Genomic DNA, 22,412 nt, shown 5'->3' on the forward strand with positions numbered 1-22,412 from the left:
ACACCACACGCGGCCGCTTTGGGTGCCAACTTCTTGTTCTGCTTGTCAGTCTTAGCTAAGCCTATCCAACGCCTCTTTTGGGGGACACACGCCTAGTCCCACATTCCCGGTAACGCATACCCAGTTGCTCATGTGGACAGCAGCAGCTTGCACCCGGAAAGTGGTGGAAAGAGTCTACAATGTGGGGGTCTTACAAGAGTAAATACGCTAGTCGGGCAAAAGAGCCAGAAGTGGCAGTAAATGAATGCAACCAGACGTTCTCACTTCAACTCCCCCCCTCCAGAAAGCCAAGATGTGGAGCTGGATGCAATCCTGGGTGAGCTGTGTGCTCTGGAGACGCAGTTTGAGCGCGAAATCAGCCAAAAGGGCCACCTTCTCAGCCGCCATGCCAGCACGAGCCCAGTGCCACTCGTGGCGCCCTCTGTCACGGCAGCATCCTCCGCTGTGATTGGCCAGGTGTCACCTTTCAGCTCGGGCACCTCTAGCCAGCGTTCCTCCGGCCACAGCCGGTCCAGCTCTTCAAGTGGGGGTCGAACCAAGCTGGACTTTGGGCCCTTTCAGGCAAGGGTGTTTAGGAGACCATGTGGTTCTGTGCCTATTTTCAGAACACAATGACTGTGCTAAGACGAAGCAATCCGTTAGAAGTGGTCACAGGTTTTCATACTTGTCAAAGCCAAACACTAATCTACTTGCATGACCGTTAAAGATTTGCAATGTATATAAGGTAACATTTTCTGAGTTTGTACCAATCGACCACAAGCATGTTACGGCACATCTATTTTATGCATGCTTATACAGGCATTTTTTTTTTTTGTTCACTAGAAACTGTTAGGAAACAGTAGGTTATGCAGTATTGCCCCATAAACCTTACTACTTGAAGAAACCGCCATGGTGGCTTAATGGCTGTGGTGCGGGGCTGCTAAGCCGGGCACGGTGACCGCATTTCGATGGGGGCGAAATGCGAAAAAATTCGAAAACTCCCGTGTACGTTGAATTAGTTGCACGTTAAAGAACCCCAGGTGGTTAAAATTATTCCGGAGTTCTCCACTACAGTGTGCCTCATAATCAGATCAGCGTTCTGGCACGTAAAACCCCACAATTTAATTTTGTAGACTACTTGAAGTGGCGGACATTACTTGCACAATACAGGCTGTTTCACGCAACTTGAACCAAGGATTTAACAAAAGTAGTTAACCGCAGCTGGGTGAAACCAACGACATATGGTTTGCCATCATGTGGCGCGCCTCAAAATATGTTTTATATTCCGCTTAATAACTAATTAAATGAGATCAATTATGAAAAATTTTTAATATTCACTTTAGGGCCATGTGCATTTTGTTACATTGTAGGGGGGGGGGGGTTCAGAAAACGACCGATCCAATTTTTTATGGCAGCATACACGCTGCATGGCGTTATTTTTCGCCGCTTACAGAAAGCCATAGAAATATGAAATAAAGCCACGTGACTGCGCCTATGCGCTGTTTATTGCAGCGCTCTCAACTGTGCTTCGAGCACGGACAGTGGTGAAGTGAGCGGCCACAGCTGTCAGCCTCACATTGCGGCAGCATTGTTGACGGTGGCACAGTGAATGGAAGCGCCGTCTTCCCTGACATGTGATAGGCTCGAAGCACGGTTGAGAGTGCTGCAATACTGTAGTGCATGAGCGCAGTTACATGGTTTTATTTCATATTTCGAGGGCTTCCATTAAACAGCGAAAAAATCACCACGTAGCATGTACATTGCCACGAAAAATTGGATCAGTCATTTCCGAGTCCCCCTCTACAACGTAGCAAAATGCACTTGGCCCGAAAGTGAATATTAAAAATTTTGCATAATTGATCTCAAATTATTATTTAATTAATCGGAATATAAAAAATACTCTAAGGAGTGGCACATGATGGCAAACCACATGTCGTTGGTTTCATTCAGCTATGGTTAACCACTTTCTTTAAATGCTCGGTTCAAGTTACACGAAACACCCTGTATATTGCACCGTGCTGTTATTTAATGAACAGAATTTCACTAACTTATATTTTATTTATTCACATTAGGGCACGTGTCCCAGTTGCACAATTAAGCCAAGTCTATATGGAGTCATAACCATTTAGCAGAAATTCTGTGCTAAGTTTTAAGAAATATGAAAATAAAGGTCTGAGGTTAAGTACATTGCTGTTCTAGTTAAGCCTCATGCACAGTTTATCGGGGGAGCTTTAGTTGAATCTGTTTAGACGTCAAAACATTGCCTGGCATATGCTGCCATGCCAGTAAACCTCCAGTTGACAGTTCACGAGTGTCATACATGCCTTTCACTTCGTTTTTCTGTGTGCTGATTTGTTGGCTTCTAATGTATCGAAAAAGGAAGCCATTGGCAGTCTCATCTGGAAGCTATATTGGCTTTTGTTTACGATGAGTCCCAAACGATTACCGTAAAATTCCAAGCAAGCCCCCCCCACCCCTCAAGCAAGTTAATTTTACTGGCAAAGTTCCGGAACGGCGCTCAAATTCAAGATGGTGACGACAAAGTTTTCCAGCCAGAAAAAAAAAAACACGCAGTGGGAATGGAATTAAAATTTTATTTAACATGAACTTTCTCAGGCCAAAAATCTGTCAAAGCCTTTATTAAGCCAAAGATAAAGCCAAAGAGTGCTGTATATCACTCTGAAAACCTTCGAAAGAACTGCAGAAATAGCGCATCTACACTGCATGTGTGGGGGCTCTTGCTCGGAATTTTACGGTAGTTTGGGTTTTCCAGTTCTGCCTCATCACAAAGGGACCAGAATGGCAGCAAGAGCCTTCATGTTTGCTACGCATATGAGCAGCTGCTCAGTCTTGCTGGAAATGCACCGAATGTGTGTTTGCCAGCGGGAGAGGAGAAGCATGCTGCGCTTATCTTTTTGTGAGCACGGTTAATTCTGACCATTTTCTTCTTGGAACAGGATGGAATGGTGTCCACAAATGGAGCCACTAGAACGGACAGCCCTGACAATGACTCGGCTTTCTCGGACAATGTCTCGATGCTCTCCTCCGAGTCCTCAGCCTCGTCTGGTGGCGGAAACAATGTCCTGCGATCTAGTGCCGACAGCGGTCGCCTGCCCAAGGCCAACACAGCAGGCCTGGCACCCTGTCAGGTGAGTGCTGGCTTTGTTTGAAACATTGCATGCTGGCATACTTTTTATTTTCACCTAGTAATTTAAATCCTGAGCCTCTTTTATCATAAATAAGTTGTGCATTTCTATATGACAGATTTAATTTTCTTTGTCAGTGCAACAAATTCCTTTCACGTGTGCACACCTGCATTATGTAGGCGAAGGGAGCATGGCATAGTTGTAATTATAAATCTTCTTGTACATACTGTAACATAGTATAACAAGCCCAAAGTTACATGTTTCACTGGAGTCGCAATTTTATTGTTTTTATGCCCAACAATCATGCCTGCTTTTTTCTCAAAGCACTGTGCTTTTTGCTTAGTCGAGCATCTGCGCTGAGAATATAAACAATCCAAGCCAGTCTTTTTCATTAGTCACACTCGACTGCTTCTGTCCCAAGTTGCACAACCTGTCCTTGTGCTGCTTTCTTTTATGCTTCATTGTTCTGCACACTCCCCCAAATGCATGTTTGTTGTTTGCCTGTGTGTGTGTACGCAGCTCTTAGAGGCCATCAATGCCAAGCTGAGGTCTATTCAGGCAGGCATTGAGCTGGACACCCCACCCCCAGTGAGTCATATTCTTCACCACTCAGCACAAATCCCTTGTGCTGTGTGTCCATCCCGCAGTTGTGTGTACATTTGTGGGTTGCAGCAAACATAGTATGTGCAAGGCATGTTATGCGTCTGCATGAGCATTTCTTCATTCAATTTTTGGTCTGGGTGTATCATTTTGGAAAACTAGTTGTACAGTCTACTCTGATGGTGCAGATAAAATTGTTCAAGTTATCCAGCAGGTTGAATCAAACAAGAGGCAGAAAAAAGGCCGAAGCACACTGCTGGTTCATTTGGTAGGATTTGGCAGATTATAACATGGCCTCTAATCAAACGCGCACTCACTTTTTATGGATTCAGAGAACAAAGTAAAAAAATAACACATACCGAAATTTTTTGCAAGAAAAACGTACCGTGCTCCCTATATGACTTGTTGTTGCTAGTTTAGTATCTAAGGTAGCTTATCTTTTGGTTCACATTTCATAATGAAGGACTGAAGGCCGCCATCGTCATTGGTACACTACTCAAGAACGTGTTCTGTTGCCATCTTGTGATAGTGGGGAGGACGTTCAGGCTGTTTGGAACGTGGTTTTGGTTTCGCATTCAATTGCAGTGTACAGGCAGTATTTGAAGCAATCTTTTTGGGAAAAAAGGTGAACATTAGAATTGGGTAAATACTATAATTAGCTATTCATTGTGAGCTACTGTTCTCATTTGAAGATCTCCCTGGCGCAGGCCAAGAACAGTGAAGGCAAATTTTTTAGTGCCAAGAACACAAGGAGGACTCGCATGGTGTTTTATCACCTTCACATGGTCAACCAACAACCTCGCATTGCAACCCTGGTCAAAGACAGCCGTTTTCATGTGTTTGACACATTTGCTGTCCCCTGGCACTGCAGACACTGCTGCCATAGATGCGCATTTGAGCCAGTCAGTAAAGTTCAAATTATTCGGTGAGGGCCAATTTCAGGATCAAAATAAGGAAAGCATTGGCCCGTAGAAATGTTTGAGGGCTGGTGGGGACTTTCAGTTAGGATTGAACTAACCACAACTTCGAATTAGCTGGATTTTAATTATCTGGAAGTCTCCTGTATTTGGCGGCTTACTAAAAGAAAAAAAAAAATTATGCTTCCTGGTTCAGCTGGAAAATTGTATTAGGAGACGTTCTATGCATTCAGTGCACTTCTTTCAGGAGTGGTACAGCTGCACTAATTGTGCCAATGTGCTAAATTTGCGACCTGCTGCATCAAGCTGGACCAAAGCCGTAAAAATGCCTCGAATTGCACCCAAGCTGCTCCAAAACACTAAACGTAACCACCATGGGTTTGTATTTAGGCCAGTTATTGAGAAAAGTAGCAGTTAAGTAAGTAGCCGCAGTCATCAAGTATAGTGTCATTCCAGCCTGCGTTCCGCTACATTTACATGTGATAATGTGTGACTGTATTAGCGCTGCCATGTTCGTGTTTTGTCGGGGACTTATGCAATGTATATCTTCATATTTATCCTGGGAGAAGTCAACGCACATGTATGATATTGCCTTCCAGCACTGCCAGAAGTGAGCTCTGCTGGCTCGGTCAACTGCCATCAGGAGCCATCTTGGTTTACTTAAATGACTTCTCACATGGCAACTGTTAATACTAATCGAAATCACTTAATGTGTTCATTTTATTTGTGTATGGTTATTTCATTTAGCGTAATGCAAGTACACATTGTAAAAGATAAGCGAAAGCTTTGCGTGGGCTGTGGCTTGCTTGCAGGGAACACCGTAGCAGGGCACAAGTCGGATTCGAGTTGAAGGACGATTGGTTTAAAGTCATTTGAAGCGGCCATGCTGTAAGAATGATACCGCTTTTGTCGTTCCTCCAAAAGAACACTCGTAGAGGCCTCGCTGCAATTTGCTGGCCATGTGGGGGCCACGATGCTTATGTCCTTAACTCTTTCCCTGCCATGGGGAAAATAGGTGGTTTTTGTAGGTTACGCCTAATTCTTTTTTCTGAAGGAACTACTGCACGCAATATTTTATGTAATACATAAACAATAATCAGAATGAATGTACTTTTCATGCATAAATGTTTTATTAACGAGATTTCTGTCACAAAAAAAATATAAATTGCCAAAATCAGGCTTGGGAGATAAAATTAAACAAAGTTCGTAGACACGTTTGTATCTACCACGGAAAAAATGTATCGAAAATTGAGATATACAAAATGTATTGCCATCTAATAGGCACCACCTCCGAAAAAATAAAAAAAATTAATTGACCAGGTATTCTGTTACAAAAATTTAACAGCAAGCACTACAGTTGGGCGTGCCGGGCTGCGGTCGCCAATGTTCCGGGCTGGTTTGTGTCGTCGTCGCTCTCAGAGTTAGTCAGACGAAAAAGCAGCCTCCTCAGAAGCAGCTTCCTCACAGTGTGTCTGAGTGGCGCGGAAGCGGCATTTCAAACTATCGATAGCGGGCTAACGATGCCAAATGGGCGTGGTATGGAGAGAGTTGAAGGCCCAATGCAAGGAAATTTCACTTTGGCTAAATTTGTTATAAATGTGTAATGTATGCCACTGAAGCAGTCTAGGCAAAGCCGCAGAGCTGGTAATTGTATAGTTCTTTTGTTGGCAGCCTTTAAACAGCACCCAAGCAGATGAGGCATGCACCTGGTGATGTCACTGTGACGCAAGTCCTAGCACGTTGCATCGAGATCTTTCAATGCGCCGTGGATCTCTCACAGGCAGCGGGTACTTGGGCTGGCTTGCGTAGCTACGCCTGGAGAGCCACACAGATCGATTGGAGCATGTGGGAGTCTCTCACATGGGGAGAGAGGGCTCATCGTGGCCTTCCGAGATTGCAGAGGAGCTGCGTGTTAGGTCATGCGTCACTTCCAGTGAGCACTAATGATGGCTTTTTTTTTTTTTTGCAGTTTCAGTATGAGAAATGGCTATTTTTGTCATCTACCGTAAAAACCGTACTATAGGTCGAACCGGAATATAGGTCGACCCCCCAACTAACCTATTCTAAAATTGAAAAAAATATTTTTCAATGGCAAAAGTACCGAAAGACACCCTACCTTTAAACAAATGCGACTCAGCCGGTTGCACAATGGTGACAGTATTTATTTAAATGCTGCTCCGTGCCGTGATGATAAGGTGCTGACAAACACGCGGGTCGATGGTCGCGCGATACGAAGCCCACGGAAACGTTGCCGTGGGCTTCCGCGTACTCAATCGCCCCTTTTCTTGAAGGCGACGGTGAATTGCCGTCGGCTTCCGCTCATTTTGAAACCAAATGTGTAAAATCAGCCTGAATGCGACGGCGAAGGCGGCTGTTTACTTCATCTGCCCATTGTTTCAAGACTTCCGTAGTTTTTCCGCCAATGTCCGGTATATAAGACGAGGGTCGACTTTTCGCAATGGTTTTTTGAAAAAAAGTTCGACCTATATTCCGGTTTTTACGGTATTCGTTATTCTGCCGCTAGTATTTCAAACGAGAAATTCTGCACGGATGCTCCTCTGTAACTACATTACCGTACACTAGGATTTTTACGCAGTTCAAAATTTTATTGCAGTGGGTTATAATGTGGAAATGCAAGTGAAAAGGAGTTAAGTGCATACATGTTTGGGCTGATCGAGGCGCGAAAGAACTTGCACTGGAAACGTGGTTGGGTGGATAACGCAGTTCTGCAGGATGGGGTCACCTTCGAAAACAGCTTGTGTGGCGCATGGAATCTTGTTGTCACATGTTATTGGCCTTTACAACTTATATGCATGGCACAGTGAAATTGGCTTCGTTTATAGTGTTCATGTAATTGTGAAGTGTATTTGAAGTTAAAAAAATGTCACAGTTTCGCCCTAAGGGCGAAGCAATGAATGCGATAGCAACACAGCAATGTCATACGAAGTAAGGTGAGCGGCTTTGGTAGCAACAACACGCAGAACTGTTGTCGACGCCATCGGCGTTTTGCCCGCGTTAGCTCAAAGTGCGTGCGGCGTTGGTGACTGTTGCTGGAGCCTCTGATATAAATAGGCACTTGGTGCCGCAGCTAAACGTCGCCTCCCTTCCCTCCCCCACGGCCTCTCACGCGTCTGAAGAAGGCGCGTTTGCTCTACATATATGGTGATTGTAAAGGAGAAAAGAGACGCCTACTTCTGCAGCCCTTAAGCGAGCACGGCGCAGAACGCGCGTTTGTTCTCCGCCGTGCGTTCACTCCCCGTGAAAGACGCGCCCCTCGCGCCCTTTCACTCGCACATACAGCGTTCGGCGCGCGGCGACGATTTCTTCTCCAAATGACGTCATACGGAACCTCACGGCGACGGCGACGCCGACGCCGACGGCAGAAATCTGCTTTTGAGTGTCCATATAATTGCTATCGCAATAATAGGCTATTTCAGAAATACCTAGTCACAAAAAGTACTTCAGTGCATTCAGTAGAAGAGGAGATATTGGCAATCAAACATGGCCTTCGCGGAGCTTCCACTCCATTTTCAATGCCTCGCGCTGGCTACGGCGGAGCAGGGTGTGCCCACAACGTTCCAACGCCTACTGAAAGTCACAATGGCGTGCAGTTCAAATTTGATTTTTGATGTTAACGTCGATGCCACTATATGGCACGTACAGCAGTGAAGCCTCTGGTTTGAACTTGAGAGAAAGGAAGAAAGCAGTCTTTGGCTGGATGTGAACCCAGCTATGTGCCATTATTTACGTGACCATTTGTGAGCCTCTCATGTTTCTGTGCTTGTTAGTATCTTTTCTCCCTTTTCTCTTCACTTTTCTCTCTCTCCAACCCTCCTCTCTCTTCAGGCAGAGCAAGCTGCACGTCTCAAGGCTGAAAAGATTAAAATAGCTTTGGAGAAAATGAAGGAAGCCAGCGTGCAGAAGGTAGCCGACACCTTTTCGCAGCTCTGTGTGTGAATGTGCACTGTCATTTTTCTTGTGCCTCTCTTGCACTACTTTGGCTGCACTGCCCTGCGCAAAGGTTGGCATGTGTTGCGTGCCTACTTCAACTCGCATTTTCCTGCATTATGCATTAGATGAGGGGCTGTGGTGTGAATGTAATGGCAGGTGGAGGAACTAGGCGGGTGACTCCACCAAGACGACACTGGACCCAGTGGGCAAACTAGCTACACCATCACACTGTGCCATTATCGTGCACATTGCCAGACAGCCACCAACGGTGTTGTGCATTGCCTTCATCTAGTAACTTTTGTTTCCAATGCACAAGGTAGTAACGGCGATAGTATCAATATGAGGTATCCTGAAAGGAAAACAGTGCTGCCTTCATTTTTTCATCTTTGTGTATTTTGTGGCTCTGAGGTTTTCATTTGCTCTTTCCCATCTCTTATTTGTTCTTTTCTTCCCCGGTGATGAATGTATCAGCGGGGTTCTACTGTATAATGTTGTACCTACTAGCACGCAGCTGTAACAAGGGAAACGTGAGGCAAAACCCAAAAACACGACTTTGTGAAAAAACAGAATGCAGCATGAGCTTGAATCTGCACACATTCATTGAACAATAAAACACTGCAATTGGCACTGTTTCGTAGTACACAATTTTTAAAGCAACATCTGGCAGAAATAATCATTTGGGCACACGTGCAGAGGTCAGCTTGTGAAACCAAATAAGATTCTCCAGCTGTTATACTCTGGGGGCAGAAAAAGAGAACTAGCAGTGACATGTTACCGTATTCAATGGAAATACGAATTGGCATCAGTAGACAAGCATATGCAATGGGCAAACTGATAGTGTAACAGCTGCCAGTATGGATTGCACAACATTTTATGTTACACTGCTCTTGCTTCTCTTCTATCATCTCTTAGTGCTTGCCTTTGGTCCACGTACTTGTGGTGCATCAGTTATTCAGCTGCGCCATAATGGAAGTGCTATTACAAAGTTTGGCTGCCTTGGCATAAGCTAAGAGCTGTTTGCTGTAAAATGAACGAATGGCCCTTGCGGTAAAGAATTTCGCAGAAAGGGGAGCATGAATTACAAGCTCGACACCCTTTCATGCCGATTAAAAGCAAGTGCAGCTTGCTGCAGCATTTCTGGAAATATTCAGACCTATACGAAGAGCGTGTGAATAGTGATTTTTGAGACTGAATCGAATTCCGGTCGAATAGTGCCAGAAGCGAATCGAATATTGAAGCGTTTTTGAATAATGAACAGCCGTTATTGCATTTAATATGTTCACATCCTAATAAAAGCACAAGTGGAGCATGAAGAGCAAACAAGTAGTTTTTGTGCATGCTTCAGAGAGCGGGCATAATTATGGCTAGCTAAGTGACGTAGCCACTACGCAAGCTTTAGTGTTCTATACTATGCCCGCGGGGTTGACAATTTAGCAATACTTTTGCTCCAACTTTGTGTTTAATTGAGTGCAGTTGACTTTTTGAAATATTACAAAAATATTCACATTTAGGAATAGCGACTATTTGATTTGAAGACCAAATCGAATATGACACTATTTGATTCGGCATTTGAAGTCTTGAATATTCGCACACCCGTAACTAAGAGTCGTGTGTTTCGCCTTTTCTTGTTTGGGGCAAGGCTCACTTGAACACTCGTGTCAGAGCTAGATGGCACATTGTGATTTAACATAAACTCGCATGTTTTGCATTCTTTGACAAGGGTTCATTAAATTACCACAAGACCAGAGCTGGACAGTGTAGTCGCTGTAGAGCTGTGGATCACACCACTGCATGACACAGCCGAGCTTCGTGGCTTGGGAAAGGCCCTATTGCTACACACATTATTGTATGTCACACGAGAGTGCATTTTGCAAATGCTGTGCAGCTGTTCATCAAGGCATTCAGCGCGGACAACAGTGCCAAGAGCCTGCTGGTGGATGAGCGCATGAGTATTGTTCATGTGACCCGCCTGCTGGCTGACAAGAACCATGTCCCTATGGATCCCAAGTGGGCCATCCTTGAGAGCATTCCACAGCTCTACATGGGTCAGTATACTGTGCCTCATCGTTCATGAAATTGCTGGGGTAAGCCAGCCGGGCATTATTACTGCAACTGGCTACATTCTCAGGCCAAAGCCTCTGTAACCTCACGTGGTATGGCATGTCATTGTGTGTCTCACCCAGTAGAGGGTCTTGTAGACTGTGTACAGATCATTGACTTAGTGATCCTGACACCACAGTACATTATGCGCTGGGTGAATACGAGATCGCGGTATCGAATCCCAGCCGCGGAGGCCGCATTTCGATGGAGGTGAAATGCAAGAAATGCCCATGGGCTTGCGTTGTAGTGAACGTTAAAGAACCCCAGGCGGTCAAAATTAATCCGGAGCCCTCCACTACGGCGTGCCTCATAATCAGAACTAGTTTTGGCGCGTAAAACCCCAGAAAGAAGAAGAACCATGTGCCATTGCAATGATTTTAATGCGGCTTGTAACGCAGACTCATTCTGGTGGCAGCACAGGCATGGATGGGCCTGTTCTGATATCGCAACATTACAGCTGTAGCACCTGCTGGGGACCTGGCTTCCTTGATTCTTGCTCCAAGTTCAGCGTCGGTGTCTTGCTGAGTAGACATGCCTACAATTCTGACAGTCAGAAAAAGATGGAACTAGTCAAGTCGCAGAATGGGAATTTACTTACACTTAAGCTCATTGTTGTCACTCTCAGATGGCACTTACCGTATTTATTTGAATGTAATGCGATCACAGTTATAACGCGAGAGGTGACTTTTCAGTGATGTGAAGTAAAATAAAAAGTAAAACCACGACTGTAATGCAAGATGTACGGAAAAAGAAATGGTACCTTTATTTAAGGAATCAAAATTTGGAACCGTGTTATCTTCACTCATTATCGTTGTCTAATAAGCACAGCTTTCCTTGGGTGGTATTCTCGGGCGATCACTATCGCGAAACTTCGCATGACTCAGCACTGAACACAGTGACAGTGTCTCAGGCGCTGTGCCAAGCTCGTTCCCTTCGTGCAGGGCAAAGGGCACTGTGGACACTTCCAAGAGGTTGTTGCGAAAGCATTTCTTAAAAAAGTGTGATGCCCGAGAATTAAGTCATTTTCCATGCTGTTTAGCTCAACTTCTTATAAAGACTGCACAACCAATTCATTAGGGAGGCTGTAGCAGGCCACGTCCACAGAGCCCTTTCACCCAGCCTCTCATTTAAAGAGGGCCCAGACATCCACGACTCATTGCCATTGAGCTGCCGTGTGGAGTTTCTCGGCCATCAAAATTGCTTCTCTCTCAAAGCAGGCGTCATACCGAATAGGCTGTGTCGCCATAACGTCTAGAATGAATTGAGTCCAAGCGTGGAAAGGCCACAGGGTACTGCAGTGCCCTATCCGTAACACCAGTCATAAGCACAACGGCAAAAATGTAGTCGATTCCAACAAAGAACACGTTTTATTACATTGAGGCATAAAGGTTGCCTAAGTAAAGATAAAAACCGCATTACAGTATAGACCACTTATAACTTTTATAGGGCAGAACTACGGTGCTACTAGCATTAATTTCTACGGTGATGTCAAATTTACGTTCCGTAATAACCCTGTACACGGTGTCCTTGAAATGGGCCTTGCTTAGCTGAGTGAAGTGTTGCTCCTGTCATCAATGAAGCATTGTGTATGCGATACTGTTTCTCTTGGGTGCTAATTTCTCGCATAGCTCATCGCCACTGCGGGCAGCTTTTGTTGTGGCATACACGGTGGTAATGTACTTCCACAAACGGGGCTGTAGTTTTATTTTGTGATAATGCCTAGTATTTTGCACTTTCATGCAGAACGTGTTTTTGAAGACCATGAGAACCTGGTGGAGAACCTTCTGCTATGGACTCGTGACTCATCTAACCGTATTCTATTTGTTGAGAGGGAAGAGAAGTACGACCTGTTTGTGAAGCCAGAGGTGAGACTGCATGCGGATTCAAGCAGAAAGGAATGTGCAGTTCTCTCGTAATGGTTCGTGGTGTATGAGCAGGAACATGTAAGCGAGGTTGAACATTGAAGGAAACCTGCTTGCCAGCATGAAATTTTCTTTGGTTTTGTAGTTTGGACTGTAGCTCTTGCTGTTCAAACACAGCAACTCTGTGTCATACTAAATGTTGCATTGCACAACTAGGGTATAACTGGATATACATTGCTAAAACTATTTTAACAGCTGTCATGTTCAGAGGCCAACTGTTAAAGGCCACATTTTGCTTGTTCTGTTTAATTACCGTATTTACACGATTGTAAGCCGACTCGAATGTAGGTCGACCCCCCCAAAATTGCATGTCTCAAAAGAAAATTGTGTGTGAGTGTGTGTGGGGGGGGGGAGAAAAACCACGCGAGTGCATTTCACACAAGGGAAATTTATTGATGGGGTTGCTAAGACTCCTCATCGTCACTAGAGTTGACCTCACTGGTACTGCTGCCGTCATAGCTGCTGCGGTCCCACAGCACGTCGTCATCAAAAGTGAGTCCACACTTCGCGAACGACCGCACCACGACATCGCGCGGTACAGCCCCCCACGCAGAGAGGACCCACCCGCACACAGTAGCCAAAGAGGCCAAATTTTCTCGCGCTGAAGCCGCCACTGCCGCAACACACGTTCACTGACTCCAGACTTGCGTCCCGCTGCGCAGTTGTTAGTTTCCTCAACATGGAGGATAGCAGCCCGTTTGAACGCTGCTGAGAACGAGCGCTGAAAGTTCTTGGCACTCATGACAGGCGCGACGATTCAGCACAACAGCAGAAGTGACAGACGCGCGCGGCCGTCGAAAACAATCGTATCTCAAAGAAAAGCTCTTCCGCCAACTACTAATACCCCCCAAACGACGGCTCTTCCGCCAACTACCAATACCCCCCTAACGGCGGCTCTTCCGCCAGCTACCAGTACCCCCCAAACGGCGGCTCTTCCGCCATCTACCAATACCCCCTAAACGGCGGCTCTTCCATGATCGATGCTCCCACAAGAGCCGTGCGCTCGTGGTGCACGCAATCAAAATGTATGCAATACAATAAACTATTACGCAACGCTTCTACCGTAACCATAAAAACGTAGGTGCAAAGTTGTAACCACGCCGTAGCGCCCCTGATTTCTCATTTCTCTTGCCGTTACTAGCGGTACACGGTTCGGTTTCGATTCTAAGTCGACCCCCCAACATTGGATTGCCAAATTTGAAAAAATGGGTCGACCTACATTCGTGTAAATACGGTACTTGTTTGGGTGTCCACTGCATGTCGGTAATGCCAGAGAAAAATATGTTACCTGAAAGAAAGCACTAGTGCTGCCATCTCATGGTTGTCTGCGCAGTGGCTGTGTTGTCCTTCCAGCACAGATGGCATGTTCAGTTAGAAAATTTACCTTTCGGCTCCACAGCACAAGAAATACTTTTGGTTGATTCTGCTCAAAACAAACGTATGCTTCACTCAGACTGAACAATATCAACTGTGGGATAGTTGAGCATAAATGATCCCATTGTTGTGCAGAGGATCAGTGAGCAAGACAGCATTCAGTATAGCCACGTGGCATTCGTACTCTTTGCTAAGGACGAACTTGTGCTCACAGTAAAGCTTTGCATTGGAGTTGGTGACAGCATGGCAGGTCCTGTGACACTGTCTTCACGAGTACAGTTGGCGGTGCGGCGTGAAGTGAGGCGGCGCAAAGTGAGCGTGATATTTCGTTCTGGTGTCTCCACCAGCTCGATTTCGTTTCAGTTTCCCCTCACTGTCTTAAAACACTTCGCAAAAAGAAAACAGCAAAGCATGTCTCCGGCCACCCAGCTCGACATATGTCTGTCTCGTGCCCCAATAGTTCTCGCCGAGCGGGCACTTCAAAACTTCCCACCAAAATGCCCTGCCCTGAAAAGCTGCTGACCCAGGCCGAATTCGAGGCATGCAAAACATAAGCTTGCAGAAAGAACGACAATGCACGTCACACATCATTGGGCCCCATCAGCTTAGCGTGCGTCGGCATCTCACGCTGCAACTATTCGTGCAACGCGTCGCATTACATAGATATCAACTATAGTTGAGTCTGGAAAATTTCTTAAGAACTTCTGATCACGTGTTTCTCCTCAGTTAGTACGGTTCTTTCTTGATTTTTTTTTCCCAGAACTTGCGAGCGAGGTTCTACTGTAACAATGAAAAGGAAAGTATTAAAGGACAAATTTCCACAGGTGGGAGTGGAACCCACACCTTCTGCATGTTGCCTTTTCTACTACTGTCATTTCTTTTTTGTTATTACAGTTAAACCTGCTTATAACGAACCTCCATATAACGAATTCCTGGATATAATGAAGCTTTTTCTATTCCCCGCTGTTACTCCATAGAAGCACATGTATTTGAGACCTCTACGTAACAAAGTAACGGGAGACCCCCTCAAAATAACGAATTTTCCCCGCTGACAACCTAGAGATTTCGGCCCAAATTTTGTCATTTTTGCGCGAGCAGCAACTGGAAGCACCTTCTCCGCCGCGACGGAATGCGAAGCGAGCGCACGTGTGCGTGCGTGCGAGCGTGTGCGAGGCAGACCTGCATCCCTCGACCCGGCAATCTTGCCGTCGCGAGCGTGCCCTTTCCCCCTCTCTTCATTCAAACCTGATCCTGCCGCTTGCTGCAGCTGGCCTAGCCCGCCAAGCCGGCACTCTCTTCTTCCAGTTGATGTTGCCGATGCGCTAGCAGACGCTGTGACACATCACACTCGATGAGCACGGACACGCGCTGTTAAACGCTGGCGGCGTGTGGAAGCGCCGCTGCAGAAGCGAGCGAAGTGACCTTCGTGCTGTTGTCTATCGCTTCAACGCAAACTGAGCGCCGAGAACACACAGCATGCACAAAGCCACGAGCCGCCGATGCACCTACACTGCCTAGACTCTGCCCCCAAACGCAGATCACTTTCAAGATACGGCTTTCGCGACCGCGCGCCGCCGCGCAGTATGCAGTTGATGCCAGAGTACAATACAACGCCGCCCCCTACCCTCCCCCCTCGCTCTTTTGCCGGTGCCTCGAGCGCAACGGAAGAAGGCGCGCTTCCTCCCTGCTTTTCTTTCTTGCGCGCGTGAGATTTAGACGCGGTCGTCGGCTCCCCTCGCACGGTGACTGCGGCGACTGCGTTATCACCCTTGGACTTTATACGGAACATCTATGAGCCAAAACCAATTTTAGGGCCGCAACGCGTCATAGACACTATCTTTAGATAGAAAATACGGATCTCAAGGGCTATTCCTTTGCTGGCGGAAACCGAAAATACGTCATAGTTGTTGCCCCCGGCACTTTGGGCGGTCAATGCCATCATCATGCCACCAAGCCAAGCGACATGAAAAGTCAAAATGGCCACTCGGGCCGGCGCGGGGTGGCAGTTCGCAGCATATGATGCGGGAACGGTCCCACAGTTGCAACGCAACAGCGGGGTTACCAATACATTGGGTTCTATGGGAGCTGTTCCGGGACCGGCCGAAAACAACGTAACAGCCGAGAAAACACGGCACCTGGGAACGTAACAGCCGAGTTCTTCTGTAACACTATACGACGCTACGATGCCATCGTGACGCTCACTCTTCGTTTCCGATGCCTCGCGCTTGTGCGAAACGACACGCGTCCACGCATCCGGTACCTGGTGTGACATTCCAAGGATGAGTGCTTCGACGAAAACGGAAAACGGGTGCGCGTTACAATCGAGGGTGCGTTACAATCGAGTAAATACGGTAAGCGTTTCTTTTTCGAATTTTTGTGCCGAACCTGCATATAACGAAATCCTCTTTATAACGAAGTTTTTCGGGAATTTGTCAATTTCGTTATATCCAGGTTCAACTGTATTTAAAATTTTAAATTAAAAAGAAAATAGACTTGTAATTTTCTTTACGCTGCATTTCCTGTTAGTATACTTGGCTTCACTGTGCTCTTATTTATGTGTTTACCTGCAGAGCTACTTGCTTGGTGGAAGTTCTTCGGAGCATGGAGCTGAGCTGGATGATGATGCCAAGTTGACATTGATTGACGTAAGTTGAGTGAAACTTAGTTTTTATTATACTATCATGTGTTTTGGTTGACGGGAGTTTTGTTGCGAAGCTGACACTGTAAGGGATGCCATAGTAAAGGACTGCAGTTTAATTTTGATCATCCGTAGCTTTATTGGCATGCGCATAAATTAAGTTTCACAAGTTACATTGCATTCTGCCACCCATTGAAATGCTTCTGCCGCATCCACGAAGTCGTACCTGTGACCTTATGGGCGGCAGCAGAACGTCATAGCCGTTATGGGTGAAACTTGCGTTTGTTTATGCATGCCAATCAACAACATAGCACAGTTCTCCAAGTGGTGCGGCATGCTTTGGTTGCTCTGCTGTTTGTGTGTGCTGTGGCAGTTGCACAACTTCAAGTGCTTGCTTGCATAGCAGTGCTTGTAAGTCATAATCCTGACTGGTAACTGTTATATCGCCAGGGGTGCCTAGCAGTCATGCCAGCAAGCTTATGATTGCTTCTGCTATTTCTCTCTGTCATTCCTTGTGAGGCCACATGCAGTGCTGTCTGTGTGCGCTGACCTCACTGTGGACAAAGAACTCGTGCTTAAACAATACACTCGGATAAATGCAACAGTTTCTCATTTCTCCATTCATAAAATTTTTCGTCGTTCAGAATTCTGAAAATGAGTTATTTCCCAGCCAAAGTCTCCGAATCTGCTGGCCATTCGCTCCAGTTATATTCACACTGCCCTTTGACTCCACTAGTGGGTTTATTTTGAACGCACCACTGTGTAGAAGAGTGTGGGCCTCAGTGTCATTCCTTGTGAGGCCATTCCTTGTACGGAAGTCAGTGGAGACGGCGAACGCTCCCCTCAAACGGGCGCCCCAAGGAGTGCTCGAGGAAGAAAGAGAGACGAAGTGGAGGAGAAGGGCACATGGTGCGAACGAGCAGCCAGTGAGGCTGAAACCAGAATCTTGAGTGCGAGTCGTGAATTATCACGGCGCGCATAGCGAGCGAGGGCCACGAAACTGCCAACGCTGCCCAACGCTCGCTTCACGCTCGCTTCACGATAACGGCAGTGAATGAAACTTCAGGGAGCGGGCGGCGCCGGCACGGCATGGCGAAGGGTGCACGCGGAGACCGTGGAATGTGAGGGAGGAGGGCAGCAGGGAAGCCGATTTCGCCTCGGCAACTCCGCCGCTTTGATGGCTCCCCTCGCCCTCCCTCGTAGCTCCCTAACTTTCGACTGTCACCGTGAGCGCCCGTCGCCGTGCAGGCACCGCGGCGCCGCTACAGACGGCTCGGCGCCAGCTCCCCGAAGTTTCGTTTTCTGCCGTTATCGGGAAGCGGGCGTTTGCCGGCGTGGGCAGTTTCGTTGGCTGGCCTGAGACATCGCCGCTGCTTTGCTCTGCGCCGTAGCCGCAGCGTGCAAGGTCAACACGTGACTAGAAAGTAGAGGAAGCATAAAAGAGAAAGAAGGGTTCACTGCCATTTTCTACGCATGGCTACAGTAGCGTGGCTTAGACGTCGGCACGTACACGCATGTTCCGGCGCAACGCAGAATCGGCGACCTTGCCATTTGAGAGAGGGTGAAATTTCCGCCGCATTTTTTTTTCTTTTTTTTTTTTTTGTTTCGTTCGCGCGCGACATTGCGGGGTCTCTCCTAAGCTTTTACTCTATGGCGGTGCCGGAGCAATGCCGGTCGGAGGCTCCGCCGTGTGAATTATTTCGAATGAACGAGATTAGACTGTAAATTGCATGCAAACGTTCTAGCCGCATTGCTCGACTGTCGCATACGCGTGGCGGCTCGGTGCACATGTTTTGCATATGTGCGGGTCTTGAAAATTGTTGCTTTGGTTATAGTGCTGTACCGCTTATAGTGCGGATATTCGCGACTCCGGCGACTTATGTTATAAACGGTCTACACTGTATTTGAAAAGTTAATTAGCCAATAATAACCGATATAATTAGGCGAAATACGAAAAATAGTCCGACTTGTTCCAAGCAGCAGCAAACAACATTACCTTGGTTCTGTCCAGCTCGCATATTTAAAAAAATTTTGGCACAAGTTACGTGGGACACCATGCGTATAGTGCAACACTTTGCTCCTTGAAGAGGTTGTGCCGAGTGAGCTCCTGAACAACATTTCGCAATGTGCTAAATGGATCCAGAGCCTCAAAGAGGTGCAACATAATGCTAATGCGTTTCTCTCTCATTTATTACTAAATCGCCCCTGGATTTTTTCATTTTCCTTTCTTTATATGCATATTGTGACAAATATGGACGCCAGCAGAAGATGAAGAAGAAGATGGTTGTGGTTGGTGGTGCTCGTGTTCACTCTGCTTGGCCGTTGCCTGTTTCTGTGCATTCATATAAACGCTGAGCACATCTGACCTTAAGTGTGTACTAGAACCAATATATATATTGGCTGTAGATGTTGTAAACTTCTGTGAATTTCATATACGTGCTGCTTGAACCTGCATGTCAACAGTACTAGATGGGCAATGGCAAACTAGCATGCTCTTCCTGTAGAGTTTTGTTCCAAGTGGTACAGATCTCGGAGGTGTGCAGGAATTCTTCAGCGGTTCAAGTGTCGGAGTGCCGGAGGTGGAGGGACTTCTCTACCTCAAGAGTGATGGCAAGAAAGCCTGGAAGAAGCACTTCTGCCTCCTGCGGGCTTCGGGGCTCTACTATTGCCCAAAGGGGAAATCCAAGGTGATTCTTTCATGGTCTTTTGCATCCTAGCTCAAACCAAGGTCACCTGTTGCTGCTTTCCGGGTGAAATTAGGCATTTTATTCAGCAAGGCACATGTGCTTGGGCACAATGGTAATTACGTGATTCTACAGTAGTTGTTCAATGACTTCAATGGCTCAGACTGAAATGTCTGCAATTTGGTGACTGGGCTATACCACATTTAAGATGTGATGCAAGGCCATTTCAAGCAGCCTGCTCAGCACAGTAGGCACGAGTTGAGTAACGTCTCTGGACACATTTGCTGCATTTGTTGGCTGAATCATTAGAGTTTTTTGAGATTCTTGTGGCAAGACTTCAGTGTTGATGTAAGGTATTTGATCGCTGAACCTTATCTGCCTCGACTACTTACACATGCACTGCAGTGGCTGCCAACCCAGTGTACATCATTCAGGTGTCTTCATGTAAGGGCTGTAATTCAGTGCACTGAATTTCTTTGCAGTTGCCAAAAGACTTGGTTTGTCTTACAACCTTTGAGATGAACAACATTTATGTTGGTTTTGGATGGAAGAAGAAGTACAAGGCACCAACAGATTTCGGCTTTGCGATCAAGGTAAGACTGTCCTATTCATTCTATCTCAAAAGCAGTTGTAGTCAAATATACCCAGCTACAAGCTTGCGTCTGCTCCTGCATCTTGGACTTTATTAAGAGCACTGGACCAACTCCAGTGCCGACTTTTCAATTGAATGTAAAATGCAGAAACGTACATTTTTATAAAACAACCCCAGGACCAGTTTTAATAAAATTAGTTCTCATTTGAAAGAGAGAGTTAAATTCAAGTGACTATAGGAAGCGGAATTGTGACCGCCGACCGTGGTCAATCCTCACAGCGTCAACAATGACTATGCGCGGGTCACGTGATGTGCTGTCTCTGCCATCGCGCAGATAGCCTTACCTGACGTTAACCTACTTGCCATAAAGATGGGTAAGCATTTTTGTATTTTGAAGGAAATCTTGAAAGTAATATTTTCTGTTCAATAAAAAATAGCTATACAACACAGGTCCACTGTTAAACTGAGAACCTCATTGGTATTCAGTACAGCATAATGTCACTAATTGTTTAGCTTCAGTGGTGAAAAGGCTTCTATTCAAAAAACATTCGATTAATAAAAAAAAATATTTTCCAGACCTTCGTATACTAGAACTGAGCTCTACAATCAGTGCTGGCAAACTAATTTGAACTTCCCTTTAATAAGAGTAGACCGTACTGTATATCTTGATTTCTGTGTATTCCAAGTTACTGATGGCTTGTTACATTCTTGTAATGCAATGCTAGGAGACCGCTGAGTGTGTGCTGGATTTTCTAGCACAAAATTTGTGAGCAAATAAATTTGTAATAAATTTTTTGATATTCCAATTGATATTATATAGGCTTTCTTTTCTTGATTCGATTCAAAATCTACTCTTCGGTATTTGCACATCCCTACATAAAAGTTCTTCCATGCTTGTTGTCAAGTGAGGCTAGTTTAATTACAGAAAGTAGAGCTGTTAAACAGGCTAGCTGGTTGCAAGATTCTTGATTCATGCTACCAGTGTGATCCAGCATTTGTGATGTGTGCATCTTCCCTTTGTGCCCCATTTCTATCGCGCCTTTAAGATGTATCGAGATACTGTAACTGCAATTCAAGAATTGGGATCCTTAAGCAAGCTTCGCACAAGCTGCACAAACTTCCTTCTCACGGAAGTGAGAATTACCGTCGCACCTCAGTATAATCGGACATCAAGAAGTAAATATAAAATGTTGTTGGTCATGCATTAATTCAGCGGAGCATGGGTTCTCAAAGTGGGTTCCGTGGAACCCTGGGGTTCCACAGGCCCCTGCTCGGGGTTCCGCGAGCCACTGATAAATTTTCCGTGGTCTCGTGCTCGCCAATTAAGTGGCTAAAAAGGGGAACAAGAGGTGTGCTCGATCCACAGAACTTCCATTACCCATTCCCAAGTGTCAAAAAGCACATCATAGTGGTAACGGCAGTGCGTGAACTGCGCAATAAATCCGCAAGCAGGTTGTAGCCACCCAACCTTCGAAAACGGGCAGCGCACCTAAGCTTTCGCACTTGAATCTCGGAGGCCGTAACTTACCAACATGCGCATTTCTCCCATTTGTAGATAGGGTAGGTGCCGATAGCATGCACACTGACGTCGGAGGAATAAAAAAATTTCACAGTTTCGCCCTAAGGGCGAAGCAATGAATGCGATAGCAACACAGCAATGTCATACGAAGTAAGGTGAGCGGCCTTGGTAGCAATATGAATTGTAGTAAACATGAGCTGATTAAGTAAGCAGGTGTGCTGCGGCGTAAGTAGACCGACATGAAGAGAGACTCGATGACCATGAGAAGGTGCGTGTGAAACGGTGGTGTTGATGAGAAGCGCTTACCGTGGGCAGCGCGTGCGAAGGGACACACCTGTAGTGCTGCACTGCCGATCTGGGCAGCATTGCTTGTGTAGCGTGCGTTGGAAAATGTGGCCCGACTATTACTAACTGAATGAACAAGCGTGGTGTGAGCGCGCACAAACAAACATGAATAGATCACACTGAATGACTGCAGCCAACGACTGTCAAAACGCTGGCAGCGAGCGCATACGCCGCGCAGCGGGCGAAGGTACGTGCGGTCTATCGCTTCAGCGGAAACTGAGCGGCGCATGCACGGCGCATAAAGGTCAGAGCCGTGTGGAGATAAGGGACGGTGCGGTGGAACGAACGACGAGCGCGGTTGTTGGCAGCGTAGAAGTGTGCCCCCCCCCCCCCCCCCCCCGCTCCCTCCGGCGCTGGCTTCCCACTTCCTTGTTTGTGCGTGGGAGAGATAAGCGACTGTGCGGACGAGCGACGAGCGCGGTTGTTGGCAGAGAAGTGCCCCCCCTGCTCCCTCCGCCGCTGGCTTTCCGCTTCCTTGCTTGCGCGTGGGAGATTGAGTGCGTTCGCTCTCCGTGATAGCGCGCGTCCCCGCATGCTTCCGCTGGGGCATACGGCGCGCTGCGAAGATTTTATCTATACGGAACCTCACGGCGACGGCGACGCCGATGGCAGAAATCCGGTTGAAGTGTCCATATAATTGCTATC

The 22,412-nt window shown here is 46.5% G+C and overlaps 1 protein-coding gene across 8 annotated transcripts in view; it reads left to right on the forward strand.

Moving 5' to 3' along the window:
• The window catches only part of LOC119443176 (ras-associated and pleckstrin homology domains-containing protein 1), a 170,840-nt gene that overhangs the window by 130,579 nt on the left and 17,849 nt on the right, over nucleotides 1-22,412 (forward strand). For 2 of the 8 annotated variants that reach the window (XM_049662615.1, XM_049662618.1), the window contains 10 exons: nucleotides 284-561; nucleotides 2,937-3,128; nucleotides 3,645-3,713; nucleotides 6,423-6,575; nucleotides 8,489-8,566; nucleotides 10,479-10,638; nucleotides 12,437-12,558; nucleotides 16,560-16,634; nucleotides 19,171-19,314; nucleotides 19,794-19,904. In XM_049662615.1, the coding sequence (XP_049518572.1) occupies nucleotides 284-561; nucleotides 2,937-3,128; nucleotides 3,645-3,713; nucleotides 6,423-6,575; nucleotides 8,489-8,566; nucleotides 10,479-10,638; nucleotides 12,437-12,558; nucleotides 16,560-16,634; nucleotides 19,171-19,314; nucleotides 19,794-19,904 (1,382 nt within the window). The remainder of the gene's footprint in view (nucleotides 1-283; nucleotides 562-2,936; nucleotides 3,129-3,644; nucleotides 3,714-6,422; nucleotides 6,576-8,488; nucleotides 8,567-10,478; nucleotides 10,639-12,436; nucleotides 12,559-16,559; nucleotides 16,635-19,170; nucleotides 19,315-19,793; nucleotides 19,905-22,412) is intronic. The other 6 variants (XM_049662617.1, XM_037708339.2, XM_049662616.1 and 3 more) reach the window with 6 other exon arrangements.

Source organism: Dermacentor silvarum, chromosome 2, assembly GCF_013339745.2.
Source record: "Dermacentor silvarum isolate Dsil-2018 chromosome 2, BIME_Dsil_1.4, whole genome shotgun sequence".
Lineage (NCBI taxonomy): Eukaryota > Metazoa > Arthropoda > Arachnida > Ixodida > Ixodidae > Dermacentor > Dermacentor silvarum.